The sequence below is a fragment of the Sinohyriopsis cumingii genome, chromosome 12, assembly GCF_028554795.1.
Source record: "Sinohyriopsis cumingii isolate HCF-2022 chromosome 12, ASM2855479v2, whole genome shotgun sequence".
In the NCBI taxonomy this organism is placed as follows: Eukaryota; Metazoa; Mollusca; class Bivalvia; order Unionida; family Unionidae; genus Sinohyriopsis; species Sinohyriopsis cumingii.
Genome location: NC_142972.1, coordinates 35,104,070 through 35,127,227, shown reverse-complemented (window position 1 = coordinate 35,127,227; position 23,158 = coordinate 35,104,070). Strand labels below are relative to the sequence as shown.

The window sequence follows — 23,158 nt, the reverse complement described above, 5'->3', positions numbered from 1 at the left end:
AAGGAGCTTTTGAGAATGAAATTGATCGTGAAATTATTCCTTTAGCTGATACATTTATTGGTTAGGCATTTTGATGTGGTCACCTCCAAGTGTTGATCAGTCAAAAGGCATTAATCACAGTGATCCTCATTTTACCACTCATATTCTCATTTCTAATCAGGGTGACAAATGACAGTTATTTGTCATCAGACAGGAAAAAGATCCTGAGATCTTTGTTTCAGGGGGCTATTAGTGAAACTGAAGCAGCAGGGGTACCAACTTGCTATTTTGTGAAAGAATGGTCATGAGCTATCAAATTATTGTTCCTAAGTTTATAGACAGGAAATTCTTAGTTTTGGCAATTAAACTTCCTTATACAGACCTGCCAACCCTCATGATTTTGGTGTGAATTTCACAACTCTCAATAGCGATTCATTCTGCATGCAGAAAAATCACTAATTCATTAATTCTTAATTGGCTTTAATCATGAATAAAACAAATTTTATTCATTAAGTGTTAGTCAAAATAGCAGCAGTGGTCACTGATACCCATAACGGTTCTGTATTGCTAGTTAGTAGAACTATATCCAGTGTTATGGTATGCCCTGTAGCAAGCATTTTAAAGTATATAATATATATTTAGAACAGTAGTTTTACAAATACTCTTTTAGAAAACTGGGGTCCAACTGATTTTTGTTTTTTAATGACACATGTACATATTCATAGCAACTGTAACTGTTTTTTATTTAAATAATCACTACATGAAGACAGCTTTTTTGAGTGTTGGAATCTTTTATATATTGAAAGATTAGCATGTATTGTAATTTGCTACAGTTCACAGTCTTCCATGCATGCGCAGACACCATTAATCAGTCACTGTTAGACATTTCATCTTCTGGATTAATACCATTTTGTAATTAAGCTACACTGCAGTTAAAATGTTTCACCTCAAGGAAAAAGATTTGTATTCGACCAAAAGTGAAGTATAGATTTGAGTACACCAAAAATTGGTCTAGCATTCAGCCATCAAACATCAATGTACAATATGCTTGTTGCATGGTAGTGTGCCACAAATGTTACAATTGGGAATGTGCACAATTTACCTGTCATTCAAGTACCATGTAGTAATATTATTAAATAGTACATGTAGGACATATAAATTGTAAGCAATGATATGAGCCCATGTGGGCTTGTGTTAAAACGATGTGAAAAAGCACATTGCTGTAGCACCTCAGCAGATTTCAGTTTTGGATTACTTTAAGCCACCTACTCAAGTCCTGCATGCTACCAATGCTGAAGCATTGTTTGTGAACTTTCTTGTTCAACATAACCTGCCTTTCTCAGTTGTAGATCAGCAACAATGACAGTGAAAGATTATTTCCTATTCTGAGGAAAACAAAGACATACTTTAGTGCCTCCTTCGATGCTGAAAATTTGCAATAATTTTAGTCAGCAAGATTAACTAGCAGGCAAGAAGCCTGAGCTGTTTTGGAAACAATTTTACCATGACCTAATTGAAGAAGGTCAAGTATGCCACAGCATCATATCGTGACAAATAATGTGAAGTTTATGGATATCAATATGTTTTGGCTGCAAATAAATTGGTACATATAATCAGTGTAAATAATATGTTTTATTTTTATTTTGGGATTTTCATATAATGCAGTACTGACCATCAAAGTTACTAATTGCGAGTCTGGAAGGTTGGCAACTCTGCTTGTATGATCTTATGATGTGTTACTTATCATCTTTATTGGCCACAAATTAGAAGTCATGTTCCAAATACTGTAGATCTTGTTTTATTTGTCAGATAACTGGTTTTACTCCTTTTGAATGATTTTTTTTAACATACCTTCCTTGAATCATTGATGTTGTTGGTAGAGAAACTTAGTAGAGGATTCACAAATTCATCTGTGTATGTTTTTTGATTGTGAAATAACAAGAACTAATTTGAGTCTACTCGCTCAAAAATGAAACAAAGGCTGGACAAAGTTGCAAAGGAAGCTTTTTAGCCTCTTTATACAGTTCTGTCTTTCTTGCCCATACTTGATGCTCTTCAGGCTGTATATTATGGTCTTTATCATGTTAAAAAGAAAGTGATTTAAATTATAACACTAATACTTCTGTGTGGAGAACAACAGAAACAACTCTCCCATGTAAATATGCTAAAAGAGTATGTTGATAGTGATAGCACTTTTTATCATCCAGTCCATGTAGTTATGCCTGTCCCATACAGTCAAGATTTAAATGATGGCATGCAACTGGACTGTAGTGACTTGGTTTCAAATAGTCTTCAAAATAAAGAAATATTAGAGAATTTGGACCAGAAACTTTCACTTCTACAATCAAAGAAAAGAATGAATTAAAGCAGCTAATATGTGAATATGAGCACTTGTTTCCATATGTTCCAATGTGTTCAAACAAAATGTTGATGTTGAAACCAGATAATACTTTCTGTATGTGCACTGACTACAGAAAAGTGAACACTGTCATCAAAAACAGATTCATATCCAGTACCAAGAATTGATGACTGTTGTCAACATTGGAAATGCAAGAATTCCAAAATATGTCACTATGTTCAGCCTGTTAACAAGTTTCTGGCAGATACCACTTATAGATAGAGCAAAGGAAATTTCAGCCTTTGCAACTCCAGATGGACTCTACCAGTGTAAAATAATACCATTTAGTATGAAAAATTCTCCCTCATTATTCCAATATTTTAATGAACATGGTAACTTGAGGTATGGATGGCTTTGATGTGTACATTGATGAGGTCATTATATACAGTGACATATGGAAAGATCTTTATGTATAAGTTAGTTTTGCAGAGCTTGTGATACATTTGTGGGACATGGTCAAGTTAAGCCTGTAGAAGTTAAGGTTAAGGCTATCTCTGAATTCCCTGTGCTTTTCAGGACATACTTAAAATTGCACCAGTTCTTCCAGCTCCAGGTTTTAACCAGTCATTTAAGATGTCTGTTGATGCAAGTGAAGAAGTTGATGGTGTATTCATTCAGGAAGACAAAAATGATGTGGATCATCCAGTGTTCAATTGTCATCAGAGAAATTTATTCCACAATTGAGGAGTGTTTGGCTTTAATTTTGGATTTACGACACTTTGAAGTGTAGATTCTGCTTCTTTGATTGTTGTATAAAGTGATCACAACCCCCTGAATACCATGAACAAAATGAAAAATAAAAATCAGATTATTTAGGTGGAGTTTGATGTTGCAAGAATACAACATCGACATCTGTCACATCAAGGGAAAAGACAAGCTGATCAAAGATGCACTTTCATGTGTACAGCAGTTATGTATTACATTAATTTGTATACATTTTTTGTTATTCATAAAACATCTTCCTGCATAATTTTATTGTTATTATCATTTTGTATGTCTGATTGATATGGACAAAGAAAGATTTATTGCAAAAATCTTTTTTTACTTTAAGAAAGGAGGTGTTATGTATATCTGTATTTTTGTAACTCTTGTTACATGTTGTTGTGTCTATATTGTGTGTTCTTTTTATTCATGACCATAAATTGTAATAATCATCTATAATCAAGATACAAGATAATTTTTGTTCATGGGTATAAAATTATATTTTAAGATGTTAAGAGTGTAGATTGTGTATGATCTGTAAATAGTTGTTGATATAGATATTTATGACCATTAATATTAAGACCTGTTTACTTGTTTTGTGGTTATTTCCCATTAGGGTCAGATGGATTCTTGGAAGAATTAAGTTATTTCCCGTTTAATGGGTTAGGTCACATGAATAGGTATTTTGAAATATTACATTGAGTAGTAAGATCTGTCACATGGGGTATATTGCAGCATATAGTTTTAATAGACTCTTGAAGGTGTATATGGGGAGAAAACTAAGCAATCAGATTCATTCCTATTTTGAATTGATTGAATTAATTCCAGTTTCAGATTCTGACTTCATTTGATGAAATTGATCTGTAGACTTGTTTGATGTTGTGTTTAGATAACTTGAGAGGAGATATATGTTTGGATTATTCATTGAAATTACAAAGTGATCAGTGGAATTGAACATTATTCAGGGACTATTTTGACTTGTTCAAAGGAATTCTGGACAATGTCATTGTGATACATACATCTGATTATCTGAAATTTATTTGGAACATTTGATTCTTTTGAACTTGAGTAGAACATTTTTAGGATAATTCAGAGTTGCCTACTCTTATGAATTTGGTGTAAATTTTACAGTTTTTAGAGGTAAATAACACCATTACAGTTTTCCCTCTTTCCCTTATGAATGTATAAGTAAAATCATAAATTCAGTTCCAGAATAGTTTTTTGTTTGGATCTGATATTAGTGTAACCAAATAAGGCAATAAAGAAAGAAAAATATATCCATGAAACTGACTCTGATGATGAGCTACCAAAATGATTAAACAAAAACAATGGACACGGAAGTTCAAATGAGAGTACGTGCAACTTTTTCCAGTGATCCTGAGTTCAACAAAAGGAGAAACCGTTGCCTTTTATGATACCTATAATCAAAATTTCATTGTTACACATAGAGGGAATGACAACTTTAAAACAAATTTTTCCATGAAGAAACACAAGGATTTAGCTGTTTTGTGAAGTTTACCAATGACATTTTTATCATTCCTTGAGCCCAAAAAGGAATTACTGACTTAGATTTTGCCATTATGAATGCAGAAACTCTCTTTTGCAAATTTATTATGGAGCATAATTTGTTGGCCTGCAGGAAGTGGTTAAATGTTTACAAGTGAATTGAAAACTATTGTATAGCCACGAGAATGCAGCATTAATGAAAGAGTGGACATCTTATCAATGGATAAAGTTGCTATAAATAAAGTTTGTCTGTTATTTAGTATTTTTAATTACCTTACTTTTTTGCCTCACCTTTTGTTGGAAGGGTTAGGTGATTCGACTCTTTTTTTTTTTTTGCATTCACTTAATAATACTGCAAGTTCTCTTACATTTTCATTCGATAACTTTCATAATTAAATTATTTCTTAAGTTTTACAAAACTTATATGTTCATTTCTCACTTCTTCATGGGTTGTCCCAGGGAAGATGTCACTTCTCCATAAAATTCAAGTCTGTGTTGAGAGATAGAGGATGGGGTATGGTTCATAATGGATAGAAATCTGTCAGTAAATATTACTAGCTGGAACACTGGGCCCCATGAGAATGTGGGTCACATTGGCCTATACATTTCTTTTTTACAGGAGTATATTTCTGATACATGTATTAATGCCACTGACTATTCATATGGTCCTTTACATTGTATTTCTGGGCCCCGAATGGCCGAGTGGTCTAAAGCGCTCTCCGTTACGGATCACTGCCATCTCACCTCTGTCTGCTTGGGTTCGAGTCTTGGATTCAGACAATGTGGATATGTGAGAAAGCTTGCCAGTAGCTTCTCGTGGGTTGGTGGTTCCTTCTGGGGTTTTCCGGGGTTCTTCCTCCACCATTAATACTGGCTGCCATGCATAGCCTATCGTGTGCTGAAAAATGGTGTTAAACCCTACTACAACTACAACATTGTATTTCCTTAGAACTTTGTTCTATGCATTGTATTTCCTTAGAAATTGGTCCTAGGCATTGTATTTCCTTAGAACTTGGTCCTAGGCTTTGTTGTTCCTTAGAACTTGGTCAGCTTGCATATTAATTATGTTATCTAGAACTGCTTCCACTGCAATGAGGGAGATTATGAAAGTTGTTGCTATAGGGTTTGGCACAATTTTGCAGCACACGATAGGCTTTACATGGCAGCCAGTTTAAATGGTGGAGGAAGAAGCAGGGAAAACCCCGGAAAGAAACACCGACCCATGAGAAGCTACTGGCAAACTCTCTCACATATCCACATTGGCCGAGCCCTAGACTTGAACCCACTCAGGAGTATGAAAGTAATGCTTGTAAATGTTTTGCACAATTTTAACTTTTATTGATTTCTTGAATAGACTCTGACCCAAGTTTTTCTGACTTTTATGACACAAACATTTTTCAACTGGTTGAAGGCATCATGGAGCTCAAATTATCATTTTCTCCCTTAATTTAGTATTTGGAATTCAAATTGTGCTGCTTGGTGTTTTTGTAATTTACATATGTCAGTTTCATTATATACACTGGCCCTCAAAATTCACAATAAAATCCATGACACCGAGGCAAAATGCAAATTTTTTTTTGTTACTGTCATCAATTCAATTTTTTCCAATCATATGTTAGAATTTTTATTATGAGTTAAAGTGTAAGAATTTTCTTGTATTCATGTGGCAGCTCCTTATAAAAAGTAATACTCCTATTTTATTCTGAATCTCCATTAGGTTAACATTTAATTCCATTTTTACATAAGAGCATGATCACACTTCGAGAAATAATAGCTATTTAACTGAGCTGATGGACAGTGTACCATTTTACTTTCAGAAGGCATGTATTCAGCCCAGCAGAGGACAAACAAAAGTTTGTTTATACCACTGAAACCAGCCATGGACCCACAACATCTATAGTTCAACAATCCATAACTCCAGAACCTCAGAAGGTGCAGCAACAACAGCCTAAACATCAACTAAACCAGCAATCACAACAGCAGCCTCAACAACTGATTCCACAGCCTACCTCAAGTAACAACTGTTATATAATCATCAGTAACAATTGTCAGACTTCACAGGTTGTTACTAAGGGTTTGCAAAGTGGCCAGCAAGTGGCAGTGAATAAGCCAGGAGCTGTGACAAGTCCACAAAAAATAATTGCATTTGGACAGAATCCAACAACACAAATTCAAAGTGTGCAGAATGTGGCAAACATTCCAATCAAGCCAAGACAGACTCTGAATCAGGCACCTGTACAAATTATAGATAGCAGTGTGCAAAACACACAACCAGTGCAGATTCTCAGCTCACAGTTTCACACTGTAGGTGTTTCTCAGAACCTGCAAGGACATTCAGATGATGTGGCTAGCCCATCTTCTGGTTCTCCTGTATTAACACAGATACTACAACAGGCCAAACCTTCAACAGCAAACATTGTAATAGTTACCACAGGTGGGCAAGGACATAATTCAACAACTTTATTAAACAACTCTCAGTATTCTACATCAGCTTTCTCGCCAGGGAGAGGTGGAGGAAAAGGAAGGGGTCACGGTCGAGGAAGAGGAACTTCATCCCGAGCAGGAAAAGTTCAGATACCTAAAGTTGTAACAATTACACAGACAGGGGCCCCACAGCAGCAAATGGGAGGGCAAATAACTTCAGGGATTTCTCAGGCGTTCAAGGTGATTGGTTCAGTGGGTTCCTCTACCACAGCAACCTCATTGAGTAGGACTTCCCCACCAAATATTTTACATCGGTCCTCTGGTTCTTCTACAGGTATGCCTGCATCAACAGCTACAAGCCAGAAGGGTTACAATATTGCACAAGTTGCAAGCTCACAAACAGTGAAGGTGGCTGGGGGTGGGGAACTTCAGGAGGACATGATTTATCTAATCAAGGATTCATCGGGTGACCAGATTCGGATGGTGTGGAAGGATGGGCAGTTCTTTCCCCTTAATGAAGAAACAAGTATGTAATGTTAGTTTAGAACTGCAGATATTAGTGTATCTTTCTTCCTATTTTCATATCATTATCTATAAGTGAATATATTTTGTGAATGTAATTTTCATGTTTGCCATCAGTGAACACATTGTGATGTACTTAAGCATTGTGACAGTGCTGAACCTTGGATCACCAGGGCAGGGGACACTGCTTCCATCCACATAATTTGTCCCCTCAGATTGCTATAACCAAATTAGATCTGGTGCATGATGTAGAAAACTCATTTTATCTTGCTGTATAATTTCTGCTATAATGGGATACATGCAGGTAAGTTTTCTATATTTTCTTGTCTTAATGTCCAGTTCATAGTTATATATGTCATTGGGCCATCCTACAGATAACATTGTCTCACAGTGGTTATTGTGGCATCTAAGTATCAATAATGATGCCTTTTTATGTGCAGGTTTTGGGTCTATTTTAGAAAACTACTTCATTTTATTGTATAGGTTCTGCCATGGTCGGATACATACAGGTACATTTTCTACACATGGTTTACAAATAGTGTCCACTTCATACATATAGTTACTGCAGCAACAACTCTGTGATTTTACCTGTATAGGCAGTAAAATTATTAGTGTTCCTACAGGTAACTTATTACTTGAATTGATTATAAAGCATCAACTTTGCAAGTATTAAAAGCAATGCTCTAACTCACTACCTGTGCATGCCACATATGCCCTTTTACAGCTATGTACCACAGTGTGTAACTCTGCACGGAAACCCATTAGTTAATAAAGCAGGACACATGCTGCACTTCATATATATATATATATATATATATATATATATATATATATATATATATATATATATATATATATATATTGCCTGCACTATTGTTTCTTAGATTTAGACTGTGGGTGAGACTGGTCTGACAAGCACTGTCAGACTTGCATATTATGGACAGAAATAATTTAGCAGCAATTTTGTGGATACTAAGAGTTAGAAGCAGAAGCATAACTTGAAGGATGAAAACATCATCAGCCTGGATGCAATGGTTCAAAACCAAGGGCAGCAACAACAGCCTCAGTTACAGTGTCACACATCAGAATTATGGACTGACTGCAGGGAACTACCCCATTGAAACTCAAGAACTGGACAACATAATGCCAGTCAATATGGCCATGTTCTGTTCGTGACTGGAACTGGGCATATAACTTTTTATTGCAGTGGGCCATGACCACGATTGATTATCAAGCATCAGCTACCAGAAAAATGAACTTGTCCAGTTCCATGACTCACATAGTGCCTCTTGGCACTTAGTGCTTTCAGTGACAGCTTAGTGCCTCACTACCCAAGAACCTAGATCATGAACTCGGTTATTCTGCAGTCTAACTCGCATTGTACTGCTTGGCACTTCCTACGGATGATTTCAGTTTATACAGACACTTTCTAACCCACATAATGCTGCTAGTACTTCTGTGGACGATGTCTATACCAGCACTCTCATGGACGATGTCCAGTTTTTGTAGACACTCATTGTACTGCTCGGCACTTCCTGCGGATGACTTCAGTTTATACAGGCACTTTCTAACCCACATAATGCTGCTAGTACTTCTGTGGACGATGTCTATACCATTACTCTCATGGACGATGTCCAGTTTTTGTAGACACTCATGGATCAATCTAACACATATAGTACCCCAGGACACTTCTGGCATCTGATGTTCACCTTGGTACCACAGTTTCCAAGAGAAGCCTCTTCGTTCATCCTCAAGCCTTAGTCACCAGATGTAAGCCAGTACCTAGCGACACCTTGGAAGTAATGGGATCTGACTCGTAACATGCTGGAATGTAGTGAAGCGCCATCCTTGACATTCTTTTCCAACTTCTTCACAGGCAGCACAAGAGACAACAGTTTCACTAAATCCAAAATGTTGAAAACTGGCTTTGGAATTCCCTTATCGTTATTAGATTTTACTTTCATGAGTGAAACTCAGCCTGACAGGCTCGGTCTGATGAAGTTTTCCACCCATTCACATCAGATTTCTGTCCCCATCACTCCTCTTTGACCATTGACTACAGAAGAATCTACTTTCAATTGCTTCCACAATGTGACAAGTTACAGACATTCTGTGCTGCTTACATAGTCAGTTACAAGTCCCAAGCATCTACTGACATTATTTCTCACAAGTGCCTTACATCAAATAATTGTTGGCAGTTCTACAAGCCCCAAACACCAGTTTTCCAACTGAATACTCATCAGTTGATTCATAATGCTGAGACCATAAGGTCAGCTTTGTATCTAATATCTATGGCAGTCTTTCAATTGATGGAATGCTGCTTATCTTCTCCCACCTTGAATCTCACCAGATATGTGTGGGAGCCTGATTACTTAATAAACATAAGCCAAACATACAATAGCCTTGGCCATAAAGCACCTATGAAATTACAGCAGGTGGAACAAGATGCAGTGCTTTCTACCTCTACCTTTCTTAAAGACCATCATAGTCCAATATGTGCTCGCAACCATTGTGATCAAATCATTATTTTAATGATCAGGTTAACAGAATTTGCAACAATACACCAGGGATGCATTCATTAAATCCTTTATAGTCATGGCTACAGCAAAGGGATTTACAAGGCAATCAGTAAAAGGTTGCAGAGACATCCCTAGAAGACAGCCACTGGGAAGGAGTCCTACTGAATTTACAACCATTGAAAACCACACTTCTCCTAAAGTAGAAAAGAGGCAGAAGTAGGGCATTCGTTTTTGCTAGCTTTTCCATGTGACCCTCCCATCTCAAATGACGTACTTTCATGCCAAACCCTTTTCAGAGATCCTGGTAGGGGGAAGGCTTTAATCTTTCATTGCCAATTGGGGAAGATTTACCATAATGACATTTGGACCTGACAAGTGGTTTCTAGAGGAGTCAGTATCATGTTTAGTGCACCTCTTTTCCCAAGGTTCCTTCAGCTAGAAATGCAGCACTCATCACTTGGTTGTCACATTCAGTCGACTGTTATGCTCTTCGGTTCTTGATGAAATGGAGCAACAGCTGTTAAATGCTAGTTATATTTTGGAGCAAGACATGATTTCACTTGTTACCCTCCATTTCAAGATTTCGGTCAACATGGTCTGGAACACAGCATTCAGGTAAACAGTATATAGAGGAACGAGAATTGTTTTAGTACAATGGTAGATTCGTTGCTTATACAGAACAATCCATTTGCTAGAGAATTCCTTTGCTTTCTGGGTTTTGTTCAATGCAGGAGCAGATGTCTAAGTCTTGAGTCACCTTCTTGGGCTCCCATTACAATGATTCTGTGGTCTAAATGGAGGCCAAACCTTTTACCATTGGACCATGTGGGGGTGTAGTGGTTGTCTAGGGGTGGGGTTCTTCTTATAGACTTTAACGAATTATGAGAAGTTCCCCTGGTCCTTATTCAGAAGGTTAATTCTGGACACTATATTATTTATTGACTAAATATATTTATGGCTACGAGCCCCCAGTCAGCAATGCCGACAGTTAAATTAAAAGAAATACAAAGATGAAATTTAAACAATAACAATTTAATAAATGAAATTTAAAAGAATTTAAAGTAATCAATGTCTCTCTTTCACCCAATGATCCCTTTGATCATCATTTGAGTTCACAGTGTGAGGAGATTTTTCCCTTCTTGAGTGCTACTCATCTAAATCTCTTCGTTCCCTTGTCTTTCTCTCCTTTCGTGATCTCCACTTCCGCTTCCTCTTCTATAATCCTTGTTCCTTGCCGTTATCTTGACTTCCGGTTCCTCTTCTAGTATCCGGAACCCTTGACGGTATCCCTTGAGGTCACCCAAAATTCACTCGGTATCTCTCACCGTCACCCGAAATTCTCTGAACTTCTCTCGTCCCCCGAAATTCTCTGAAATTCTTTCGTCCCCCGAAAGCTTCCTGATCGAAGCTATTTCATGAATTTCCTAAATTCCGCCAAATTTTACGAATGGCTAACGGAGTGTGTGTCACTGCGACTCTTAAACCCCAACTGACGAATTTCAGGCTTGTACAAGTCTTATGCCAGTTTCTGGAATCAAGTCCCACCTACAACGCATCCCGATTGGATGGCGACGGACTCTGGTCATTTGATCGAACTGTCAATCATAAAAATGTCAGTCTGTGTGTCCCCATGTACTGTCCAGCCTACCATTGTCGGCTTCCGGCTCTTTGAAGTTGTCTACGTCACGTGTTCCCATGTACAAAGATTCCCGCCAGATTTCCACTCAAGAGCTCAAACAAAGACTGGGTTACGTAAGAGGATTAGCCAACTTAGGTACTTGGAAAAACAAAGCTTACCTGGCTCCACTTACAGACTTATAAATACATGTATAATACAAGGGGTTGGGGTAAAACATCACAGACCAACTTTCACAATCTGATGAGGTTGCATCTCAAAACGCAGGGAAACCTAAATGGACCCACATTAGGGATACATCTGCAAGTACTACCTCCAGCAATCATAATGAGCATGATATGATCATAGAGGTCTTGGGGGAGCGAGTCTCCTACTATTTCAGGATGCCAGATGAGTGTGGCCTCCTCAGAAGCATCATGTACATATCAATATTCTCACGATGAAAACCATTCTGAATGCTTTTTATTGTTGGCTAAAGAACCTTCAAGGGAATGGAGTTCTCATTCTGTCTGACAACTCCCCAGTGGTGACTTGTTTCAAACAGCAAGATGGAACCAAGTCCCCAGAATTTGTATTTTTGTTTGAGAATTTCTAAAGTGTCCTCAGTGACAAATCCAAGTTTAAGTTTGACGTATCCTAGGCTGGCTAATGTGTTGGCAGTTCATTGTTCCACAAGAACCAACTGATGTAAACAGAATGGTCTCTTAATCCCTCAGTTTTCACTCAGTAGGTGCCCAATGGAATCGAACTATGGCAACAAGGTGGAATGCTAAAATCCCAACCTTTGTTTCACCAGTCCTTGATTCAAAAGGCCTGGATAATCAATGTACTTTCTCCAGATGTATACACCTCCTCCTTCAACACCTCAGGTTCCAAAGGTGACACTGGAAGCAAAGAATTGGGATGTCTCCTCATCCTGATTACTCCACTCAAATGGGAACTCTTGGATCAACCTCATCAATCTTGCAACAGAATCCCCAGGAATCAAGATATTCCCTCATCTGCTTTAAGCAACCATGATGGCAGGTGTTTCTTCCCAGCCCAGAGTTATTGAACCTGCATGTCCGGTTCTTATTAAAATCCAACCTTATGAACAAACAGTTCTAACTAGTGGTGGAGAATCAAGAATTACAAAGACAGTGGAAGAACGTCTCAGAGGTGTACACAATAAATCTGTACCACAACAGGCATCCATACCTCAATAGCTAACTTCCTATGGCTTTTTGATGAGAAACAGTTTGCACCAGTCGCAATTAAAACCTACTGTTCAATGATCACTGGCATACTGCTTTATCATGGAAGAGAGGATACTGAACAAATCAAAGACCTATCTTATCTTCTGTTCATTTTGGATTTCACCTGGCCAATGACATTAGATCCTTGCCCATGTTGAATTTATCATGGGCAGTAACCTGACTGAACAAGACACCATTTAAACTGCTTTTAAGAGCATCATTGGTTCACCTCACATATAAGTCCTGCCTCCTCACTGCATTGACAGATGGCTACAAGACCCATTGTGAGCTCTGGAATGGTACTTAAGGAAGAGCAAGCTGTTGCATAGATCATGCCTCTTGTCCTCAAAAAGAGGGAAATGACAATACAGTGTATATATGTCTATGAGTGCAGACACTTTCATCCTGGAAAAATGGTCTGTATTTTCCGCATATCAGGAATAACTCCACACCAATGAATTTGCTTTGCATCTTGGCTCATGAAGTTAGGATAGGCGCCACAAATATTGCATAAGAGCAAAAATGTTCTCTGTTATTATCCATGCCTTGGAATGGAGATCTGAGTTCCACTTCTTCATTCTTTATTTTAGTGATCTTTCATCCTAAAAGGCTTAACTCCATCTGGTGAAACCCATGGTGCACAAGGCTACGATTCCAGGTAAATGAAAGCTTCATAATGCTGCAGCTTCATGACTTCAACTGGACTTGCAGAAGTGAATAAGTTTTCCCTTTTGAAGCTGCTCTCCAGTGTGGAGTTTGTTTAGGTTATCTAGAAGCTGTAGATACATTAGGGGACTGGCGGTCTCTCCAGGGTAAGGAGATGTATTTCCCTCCACCTCTTACCTATTCTCATAAGGTATTTTTAATTGGTAATGTATTTGAAGAAGATACTAATACTTGCCTAATCGTAATAAAAATATGCCCTCCCAGCCTGTCTGCAGTTACATTGATGTTGAGAGCATGCCTTCAGCTCCAGTAGTAACTGTTGATTTCACTGGATTTGGCATCAATCCTAGTATCAAGGGAAGATCGCTCTGACTACCAGCTAGTTAAAAAGTTTTAATCTAGTAGGGATGGATTTACAAAGTGGTAGTAGTTCTCCCTAAGGTATTATGATTTGATCAATGTTATCATCCTGAGGCCTAGTTGGTCCAAATTGAAAATTACGCCATTTTTATGTCCAGCATGGCTGACATGATGGCCTTCTTAAAAATCTTGTTATTATTACATGTACTTGAAGTTATGGTCTTATTGGCATGGCATTTCATCAAAAGACATTTTTGACTTGTAGATAGTCCTATATTAAAATGCAATGTGACATCCAGCATTTCTGTAATGGTAGCCATCTTGAAAATGTTGTTAACATTATGCCTACTATATGGATGATGGTCACATGGAAATGGGGATTCTAATTAAAAGACTTTTTACGACTAGTATATGGTCCTAAATGAAACTGGTGCTGATTTGACAGACAGCATAGCATCAGTGGTGGTCATATTACAAATTTTATTTTTACTGCTGCTCTGAAAGGATATTTCCATTGACAGAAGTCTTTAGCTAAAAGACTTATTAGTTTTAATTGGTCCTCTATGAAAATGGTGCCAAACTGTTCAGCATGGCTTTCATAGTAACCATATAGAAAATATTTATATTTCTACTCCTCAGAAGGATTTCTTGTCAACATTAGGGTTTCAATAAATGACTTCTTATGATCCCTAGATGGTTTTAAATGAAAAGGGTACAGATTTGAAATTCAGCATGTCTGCAGTGGTGATCATATTGAAAATCTTATTTTCATTATACTCCTTCTAAGAGGATGGTCATACAAGCATTATGTTTCTACTAAAAGATCTCTTATGACTTGCAAGATGGTCCTGAATAAAATTGGGGACAATCGGACATCCAACAAGTCTACTATGGCTTCCATCATTATGGCCATTCAACAAGATTCATAATCTGATGCCATTTTTGGTAAGGGAATTGCCTATTACATGTGGAAATGCCTTTTAAAGATTTTGTCTTTTAAGGTCCAAGCTTAATGTTGTATTGTCTTTTATCCATCTGCAACAAATCCTTGTAACCTGCATAGCCCAGAAACCATTCAACATGTTCTGATTCAGTTTGGTGTATACATTAATAATGATTAGCTTAAGATCCTGATATGCCTTTGGTGAGTTTTGAATAGAGTTATGGCACTTGATAATTAACTTCAGAACTTTATGTGCGATGTTACTGATAACCAGTAAATATTTTAATGCAGTTTGGTATGTACATTGTTGCAGGTACATTCATGTGTGCCTCTTATGGGTTTAGTTTTGTTTATATGATTTGTGCCTCCTCCCCATAACTCATCCTCCAGACTTAGGTGTTACTCGTCATTTAAAAGAGTTGTGGCCCCCGATTGCAGGTTTTCCAAACTTTGCTTATTTTGGCATAATTTTACTAATAGATATTGCATTTTTTCCTAAAGTTATAATGCACCTTTATATTGAGTTTCATTTCCAGCATTACACATTGTCTTTATGAAGGGTTATGGCCCCTGAATGCCCATCTTCCAGAAACTCTGATTTTCCTGCTGCATTTTTTTAATTTAAAGGTCTTCCAAACAAATTGCAGAGAGCACAGTCCTTTGCAAATCACCCATCACTTCTAGCTTCAGTGCAAATCTTGTAATTGCTACTTCTGATGAATAAATGATCATATCAGTATGCAGTTTACACTGAAAGATTTCTTATGACTTGCCAGTGGTCCTATTGAAAATGTGTGCTGAGTTGATGTCCAACATAGCTGTCATGGTGGCCATATTAAAAATTGTTACTGCTGCTCCTTCTGACTTTGTATGATTATAGATGGTCCTGAATGAAAATGATGCTGAGCTGACATCCAGCATGGCCTTTGTGGCATCTGTTTTGAAAATCTTGTTATCAATATACCTCCTGCATGGATGCTCAGATATATGTGGCATTTTTAACTAAACACTCATTATGACATATTGATGGTCTGAAATGAAAATGGTGCTGATCTGATGTCCTGTACATGGTTACATCTTTCCGGAACTAACCTGCATACACTTTGGACATGTAATTGGTAACAGCCATATCTAGTGTAAAATTCAAAATGGCCACATGACAGAGGATTGTGCTATTCCATGTGGATTTATAGGTCACCAAACATAGGATTTGCTCTGGAAATATAATGTAAATGCCACCAAAAGAACCCTTCAGCTGACAGTAGCTCCACAGTTGTGAGAAATACTGTAAGTGTATAAAATGTACAATAATATGTGCAGCCAAAATTGACTGCAGATTTTGCATGTTTTAATGAGTAAGTGATATCAGCCCCTAAGCTGCCAATCAGTATCATTATGGGTGAGGGACTGATTTATTGGCCTAATCTCAACCACTTTTGAAAGAATGGCACAGAAATGGTGTTTTCACTGAAATACATTTTGCATTATGTAGTTGAGAAATAGTTTAAGTGTATAAAATGTACAATAATATGTGCAGTCAAAATTTGCTGCAAATTTTGCATGTTTTAATGAGTAGGTAATATCAGCCCCTAAACCGCCAGTCAGTATCATCATGGGTGAGGAACTGATTTATCGGCCTAATTGAAAAAATGGCAAACATTGTGACCATCTGAAAAGTCTTGTTTTCACTACCACTTTTGAAAGAATGATGGCACGGAAATTGTGTTTTCACTAAACTACCTTTCACATTATGTAGTTGAGAAATACTGTAAGTGTATAAAATGTACAATAGTATGCAGCCAAAATTTGCTGCAGATTTTGTATGTTTTAATGAGTAGGTGATATCAGCCACTAAACCACCAATCAATATCATCATGGGTGAGGAACTGATTTATTGGCCTAATCTGAAAAATGGCAAACATTGTGACCATCTGAAAAGTCTTGTTTTCACTACCACTTTTTAAAGAATTGTGGTATTGAAATTGTGTTTTCACTAAAAATACCTTTTTCATTATGTTGTTGGTTCTAATTGAAAATGGTTTAGATCTAACATTGGAAGGGCCATTGTCACTCTACATTGTTGGGAAATCAATGCGGGAGGGATTAGAGGCAATTCCCTGTGTAAGGATGTTAGTAACTTGCTGATTTTGCTAGGGATCAGAGCACTTCCTGTTGTAAAGATGTCACTGTCATGATGATATTGTGATCCCCTGTAGGGATTAGAGGCACATTAAATTGTACGGGTGTGTTCAAGCTGTTTTCAGCCAATAGAGCATTAGTCCTTTTCAGGAGCTCATGTTGAAATATTGCATGCACTTGTTGATAGTGAATATATTATAATGAACTATTTTGTACAATTTTGATTTGTACCCAGCTGAACTGCATAGAGTATTGCCTGTTTATCTCAACATCCTCAGGCATGAGGTAATTCTGTCATCATAATTGGCTGTGAAGAAAGGTGGGTGGGGGCTGAAATTGTTTTTCACATTCATCAGTAAGGAGCAGCTTGTCATCAGTCATAGGATTTACATTTTCAGAAAATAAACAGTGGAACTTTTGGTTAATTGAAGACAGAAGACAAAACCAGTTGTAACATACAACTGTATATTGACAACTTTCATTTGTAATATTTTTGTATTATAACTCCATAATAATATAGTATGTGCACATGAAAAATCCATGAATTTTGGTGTCATGTTAGAAAATTCCTGTATTAGTGACATCTTGTTTGACAAATATATACAGTATATAAACACATCTATAGAAAGAATAGTAGTCTTATTTTATGTCCTGTATAATCCATTGTCTACCAACACGTGTCACTAAGCAATTAACTAGAATGATGTACATTGTCACCAGCAGTATGTGGCTGTTTAGTATTTACATGCTACATGTACTTATTGTTTGTTCTGTCCAAGACAACAAAGGTAAACTTCTCAATGAGGCTACCAAGGGAAAGAGGCTACCCATAGGGAAATGACAACCTATTACCTAGTTCTGAATTAGTAAAAATTTTACTTTATAAAACACTTAACAAATTTCAGAATATACAGAGTAATACTTATATTTATAATTATCTATAGCATAATCAATACATAAAATTAAAATGGAATTTAACTACAATTTAAATTAATTAAAATTAAATGTATTTAGCAAAATGGGTGGGTGGGGAGATGGGGGATAATGATAGTTCTGAATTGTATGCAACCTTTTCCAGTTTTAGCCTTGCCAGTTTTTCTCCCTTGTATAAGATGTTGCAACTTTTGCAAATGACCTGGTGCATCCTCTGATACTTTCAATGAGCTTGATTGTGAAAAAAATCTGGTCAAATCATGGCACACAGAAAACCCTCAGACACACATCTTTTCTAGATGTTCCACCTTCAGTTTCTTTAATGGCCAGATATTTAGTTTCAAGAGGTTGTGAATTTGTGTTTTATTCCACCCTTGGTACCCATCGTACGCATAAATAAATTTACTTTTTCCAACAGAAATCAAACTTGCATGATGAGCAGCAGGGGGGGCGAATCCTACAAGCTACTTTTCCGAGACACCCCATCCACTGAAACTATTCCCGATAGAAGCGTTATTTCCATGAAATAACACTTTTATTCAGAAAACGAGACAAAAAAAAAATGTCTTTGAAAATGCTTTGTATTTCCGCTGATATAACGCGAGTTACTTCAATAAATCCGACTCGTATCCGACATAATTTCCACGGTGAGGTATCATCGAAAAATCATGTGTAGTTTGCGCCCTCCCTGCTGCTGTGGGAAGACGAAGATTTCCAAGGAAACATTTTCATGTTGACCATACAGTGTATCAAGTCCGATACGGTATCGTGTCCGCGGGTCGTGTAAATTTATTGTCACAAATCCGTGCGGGGTTCTTTGAGCGCGACTAAAGAAATTCTTAAACTTATTAATATCCATATCGCCGCTACACCAGGTTTGATGAATATTTCTCAGCGTGTGAACATCAACTCCATTAAACACCGCAAGAAGATTACAGTTATCCCTGATTACTTTTGGTATTTGTGTATAACGCTGAGTAACATAAATCACATCAGTGTTTTTATGACGACCCCGGGAAAATATTCTTGCAGGATTTTTTTGCTTGTCCAGCATCACATCATCATACACTACTAGGTTATTTATTTCCCCGTCGAGGTCTTCCACGGACGGAGCTTCTTCAATATCAGTTATAAATTCAACAACATCCTCGCCGTCTTCACTCAGCGCTTTTGCACTCTCATTAAAATCTTTTATAACATCATAACAACGTTGATCATCCACAGACGGAGCTATTAAGTATAGTTTGTCCCATTTCATCCACTTCATTATCATGTTCAACAGCAGTTGCGTTTTACCTGATCCTGACGGTCCTATGATGATCATTCTGATAGAATTTGGTAGCACGGAATTATGCTTGACTGGTTCTTTCCTTCGCGTCGCAGAAAAATCAGTGATCTCCATTTGTATATAAGGAATAATAATTATGGATTTATATTGTATAAAGTGTAAGGCACGAACCCCTACAAACGACATAACAACCATTACAACAAAAAATAACAGACAAGCACTCTCTGGTAAGTGTGTGCGATGTGGCACAAAAAAATTTAGATTTCAAAAAAAAAGCGAGGAGGTGACATTGCAGCCAAACTTGGAAAGCTCCCCGGAACTCCCTGGGCAAAATATCCAGGAGAAAAACATCTTCCGGGATACAATTACTGCGGTCCAGGGACACGACTAGATATCAGACTTGATGAACAATCTAACCCAAAACCGGGAGAGTATCCGATAAACGCTATCGACGCAGCTTGTCACATACATGATGTTGCTTATCGAAGTAAAGATCTACAAGACAGGCATATCGCGGATGTGAAATTAATTCATGCACTAAGCGCCATAAAAAATAAATCATTTAAGGAGTCACTCGCTAATTGGTTAATAAGATCAGTGATGAAATCTAAATTAGTATTAGGCGCTGGATAATTAAATAAAAATGCAAGCGATTTATTATTCCCCGGCCGGATACTGGAGAGGTAACTCAGCAATTAATAAACTCGCCAGCGCAGCAAAAGTAACACGCAAGGTTGCCAAAAATTGGCTATCAAAACAAGCAATATGGCAAATCTACCTACCACCACCTCGACAAATCAATTTTGCACATTTTGATGTTAGTACCCCCAATGAAGTTCATCAGGCTGACATACTATTTCTGCCTCATGATACTGTCCGTAGAAAAACATACAAATACGCGCTAACAGTAGTTGATGTTGCTAGTAGATACAAAGAAGCAGAACCGTTAGCGACTAAAACAGCCGCTGAAGTTGCCTCTGCGTTTAAACGAATTTATCAACGAGGACCTCTAAGCTGGCCCCGATTATTACAAGTTGATCCTGGTAAAGAATTTCAGGGCGCGGTATCATCACTGACAAAGCAGCATAACGTTATCATACGACGAGGGCATACTGAAATTCATCGGGATCAGGCAATTGTTGAGCGATTTAATAGAACACTCGCTGAGAGATTATTCGGATACCAGTACGCGAGGGAATTCATTTACGATACGAGATCTCGTGAATGGGTTGCAAGACTGCCAAACGTGATAGCCGCGCTGAATAATGAAATTACCAGAACAACAAACATGAGACCTGTAAATGCAATCACAAAAAAATATATACCCGGCGTTGGTGAACGTGGACATGTTTCAACGCAGCCACGGACGCTAGCGTCCCCGTTGCTGGGTAATGTCACCGTTAGGTATTTATACGAACCAGGCGAATTAGAAGGAGGAAAAAAAAGAGCAACCGATCCCACATGGAGTGTTACTACACATAAGATATCCAGCATAACAAGATCAACTGGGAGAAACGCAATCTACAGATTAGATTCAACTGCTCCTCAGCGTGGATTCACACGCGAGCAACTTCAGGTGATTCCCACGGATACACAATTACCACCTCGATCACTTAAATAACTGCAGCAGCACCTCTGCGTCGATTACACTCAAGACAGGTCAGCATTACATTTTCACGCGTATGACCGCGATTACTATCTATTCTATCTACGGTAAATTGCCTTGGATTATTTTTCGAATACTGCCACAGCAATAAACAATTACAACTCGCGCAGTGATTATTCTGCTGTTGTTGTAATTGTATAATAAATGCTTCGTCGAGATCAAACTCTCTGCCATTTTTTTTGTCGCTCTGTTTGTAACCGGCTAATTTCTTTCTTATTGTATCATCAGCGATTGATCTGTTGATGCTGTCGTTGATAACATCATCTAATACAATTCTTCGTAACTGACCTATCCTTCTTACTCTTGACACGGCTAAATAAACTAAATTTGACCACTCGATGCGATCATCAACAATCCAAACTGTTGTATCTGAAATAGTTAGTCCCTGCGAACTGTGGATGGTCATAGCGTATCCTAGCGTCCACGGGGATTTGCTCATTTTCAGTGCCTGTTCAACAGCATCAACATCAACTGTGACAATATCATTCAATACTAAATTCTGTTTCTCCACCCCCGACGCAGTCAGGCGCCCTGGAATATCAACATCAATATTCTGCAATCGCGTATCAGCTGGTCTATAACACAACGGCACTGGCAACATGGGAAATTTCTTCTGATGTAACTGAAATAACTGCTGCTGAAGCGTGTCCCTGACTATCTTTCTACTTGCAACAATTAAATCATCTGGTTTCCACGTTTCCCAAAAGTCGCTCAGCTCCGTCTCTGGAATTATTTTACGCATTATCTCACACTGGACTTTATTAGTTTGTAGCCTGATCAACGCCTTAAACTCTTTCAGCGTTTCATCGAGTGCTCTGTGATCGTTAGTTATTTCCTCATAATAATCTACAAAAGTTTTCAGCCACGTGTGTGGAGATTCACCTGTAAATGGCGGTGGTTGACCATGATCGCCGCACATCACCACTGCGGTATTTTTTTTTAGCAGCCAATCCAGAAACTGTTTTAATGTATCCAACGGCACAGTGTCTATCTCATCCCAGATGATTTTCTCAGGGATATATTTCGTCCCCATTCGTTCAGGTGTCCACGTGCCGCCGCTGTATTTGAAAAAACTGTGATACGTGCACGCGTTAACATCCCGTTGTCTCATCTCCCTGGCAAGTCTGTGTGTGGGAGTCAGCACGACCAAGTCAGAACCGCGAAATAATTCAATCGCCCGAGTTGTCTTACCAGAACCACCAGGGCCGTTCAGATAAACTGTTTTGTGTCTTGTAACAGGATCGTGCACCGGCGGAGACAACGAAACCGTCGAAGACATTTCTGCGCTGCGATACTCATCCTTGATTTCAACGTCAGCTGATTCACAATATCCGTGTAACATTTCATTCTTTATTCTCCACGAGCCCCACGATGGATCATCCGATATAACATTATTCAACACCGCTAAGTGTTTTTTATCAATATAAAATGAATCCGTTGCAACTCTCACTGCGACAACAGGGAATCTATTAATCATCGACAACAAATTTATGGATACATAAGCTAGCATCGAAGATCTCAAATGTGTGTACTGAGATGATTCTCCGTCGATATAACTAAAAACAGTCCCTAGTTTTTCCCCGTTTGACAGAAACACATCTTCGCGGTTACAGAGTATGTTGTTCGTGGCTGCATCAGCGACAACAAGATCCAATTCAGCCTTGTCCATGATTAATCGACTGTGATGTTGTTTATGATCATACGCTCCACCTTGAGTGAATTTCCCTATTATTCTTCGTCCTAGATCTTTTGCTGTGCTTGCATCATTTTTGATAATATCGTCGATAGAAGTTTCTGGATGTTCTCGTGACCAATCTTCGATGACTTCTTGTGACGTAACCGGAGTTGGCAACCAAACTTCGGTTTGACGACAATAACATATAATCGCTTCGCTGACGGTCAGCGACAACAGTATTCGACTGTCAAGCATGTATCGCAATAACACTATCGGTGCCCATCGCTTCTCAACGAAATGTCTGCCAAACCAAACATAACACACAACATGTAAATCCTTAGCGAATTTAAACGACGACACACAAGCAAATCCGGTCAAGTCAAAATCAGGCAATGGTCCGTTTACAGCAACTCTTGTCATCGAGTTTGTAACGTGGCCAAACCGTTTAAAATATTCGCTGCATTCTCCACGCCCAAGGAAACTTCCTGGATAACACGCCGTCATGTCCACGGATATCATACCGCGGTGATCATATCGAGTATTCCACAAACCGCCGTGTCCGTATTC

The 23,158-nt window shown here is 38.1% G+C and overlaps 1 protein-coding gene across 3 annotated transcripts in view; it reads left to right on the top strand.

Moving 5' to 3' along the window:
* The window catches only part of LOC149786241 (uncharacterized), a 111,232-nt gene that overhangs the window by 9,357 nt on the left and 78,717 nt on the right, over positions 1–23,158 (top strand). For all 3 annotated transcript variants that reach the window (XR_016424894.1, XR_016424893.1, XM_089976613.1), the window contains exon 3: positions 6,403–7,535. Coding sequence is in view for 1 of the 3 variants with exons in the window: in XM_089976613.1 (XP_089832739.1) it covers positions 6,403–7,535 (1,133 nt within the window). In the remaining 2 variants the exon portion in view is untranslated. The remainder of the gene's footprint in view (positions 1–6,402; positions 7,536–23,158) is intronic.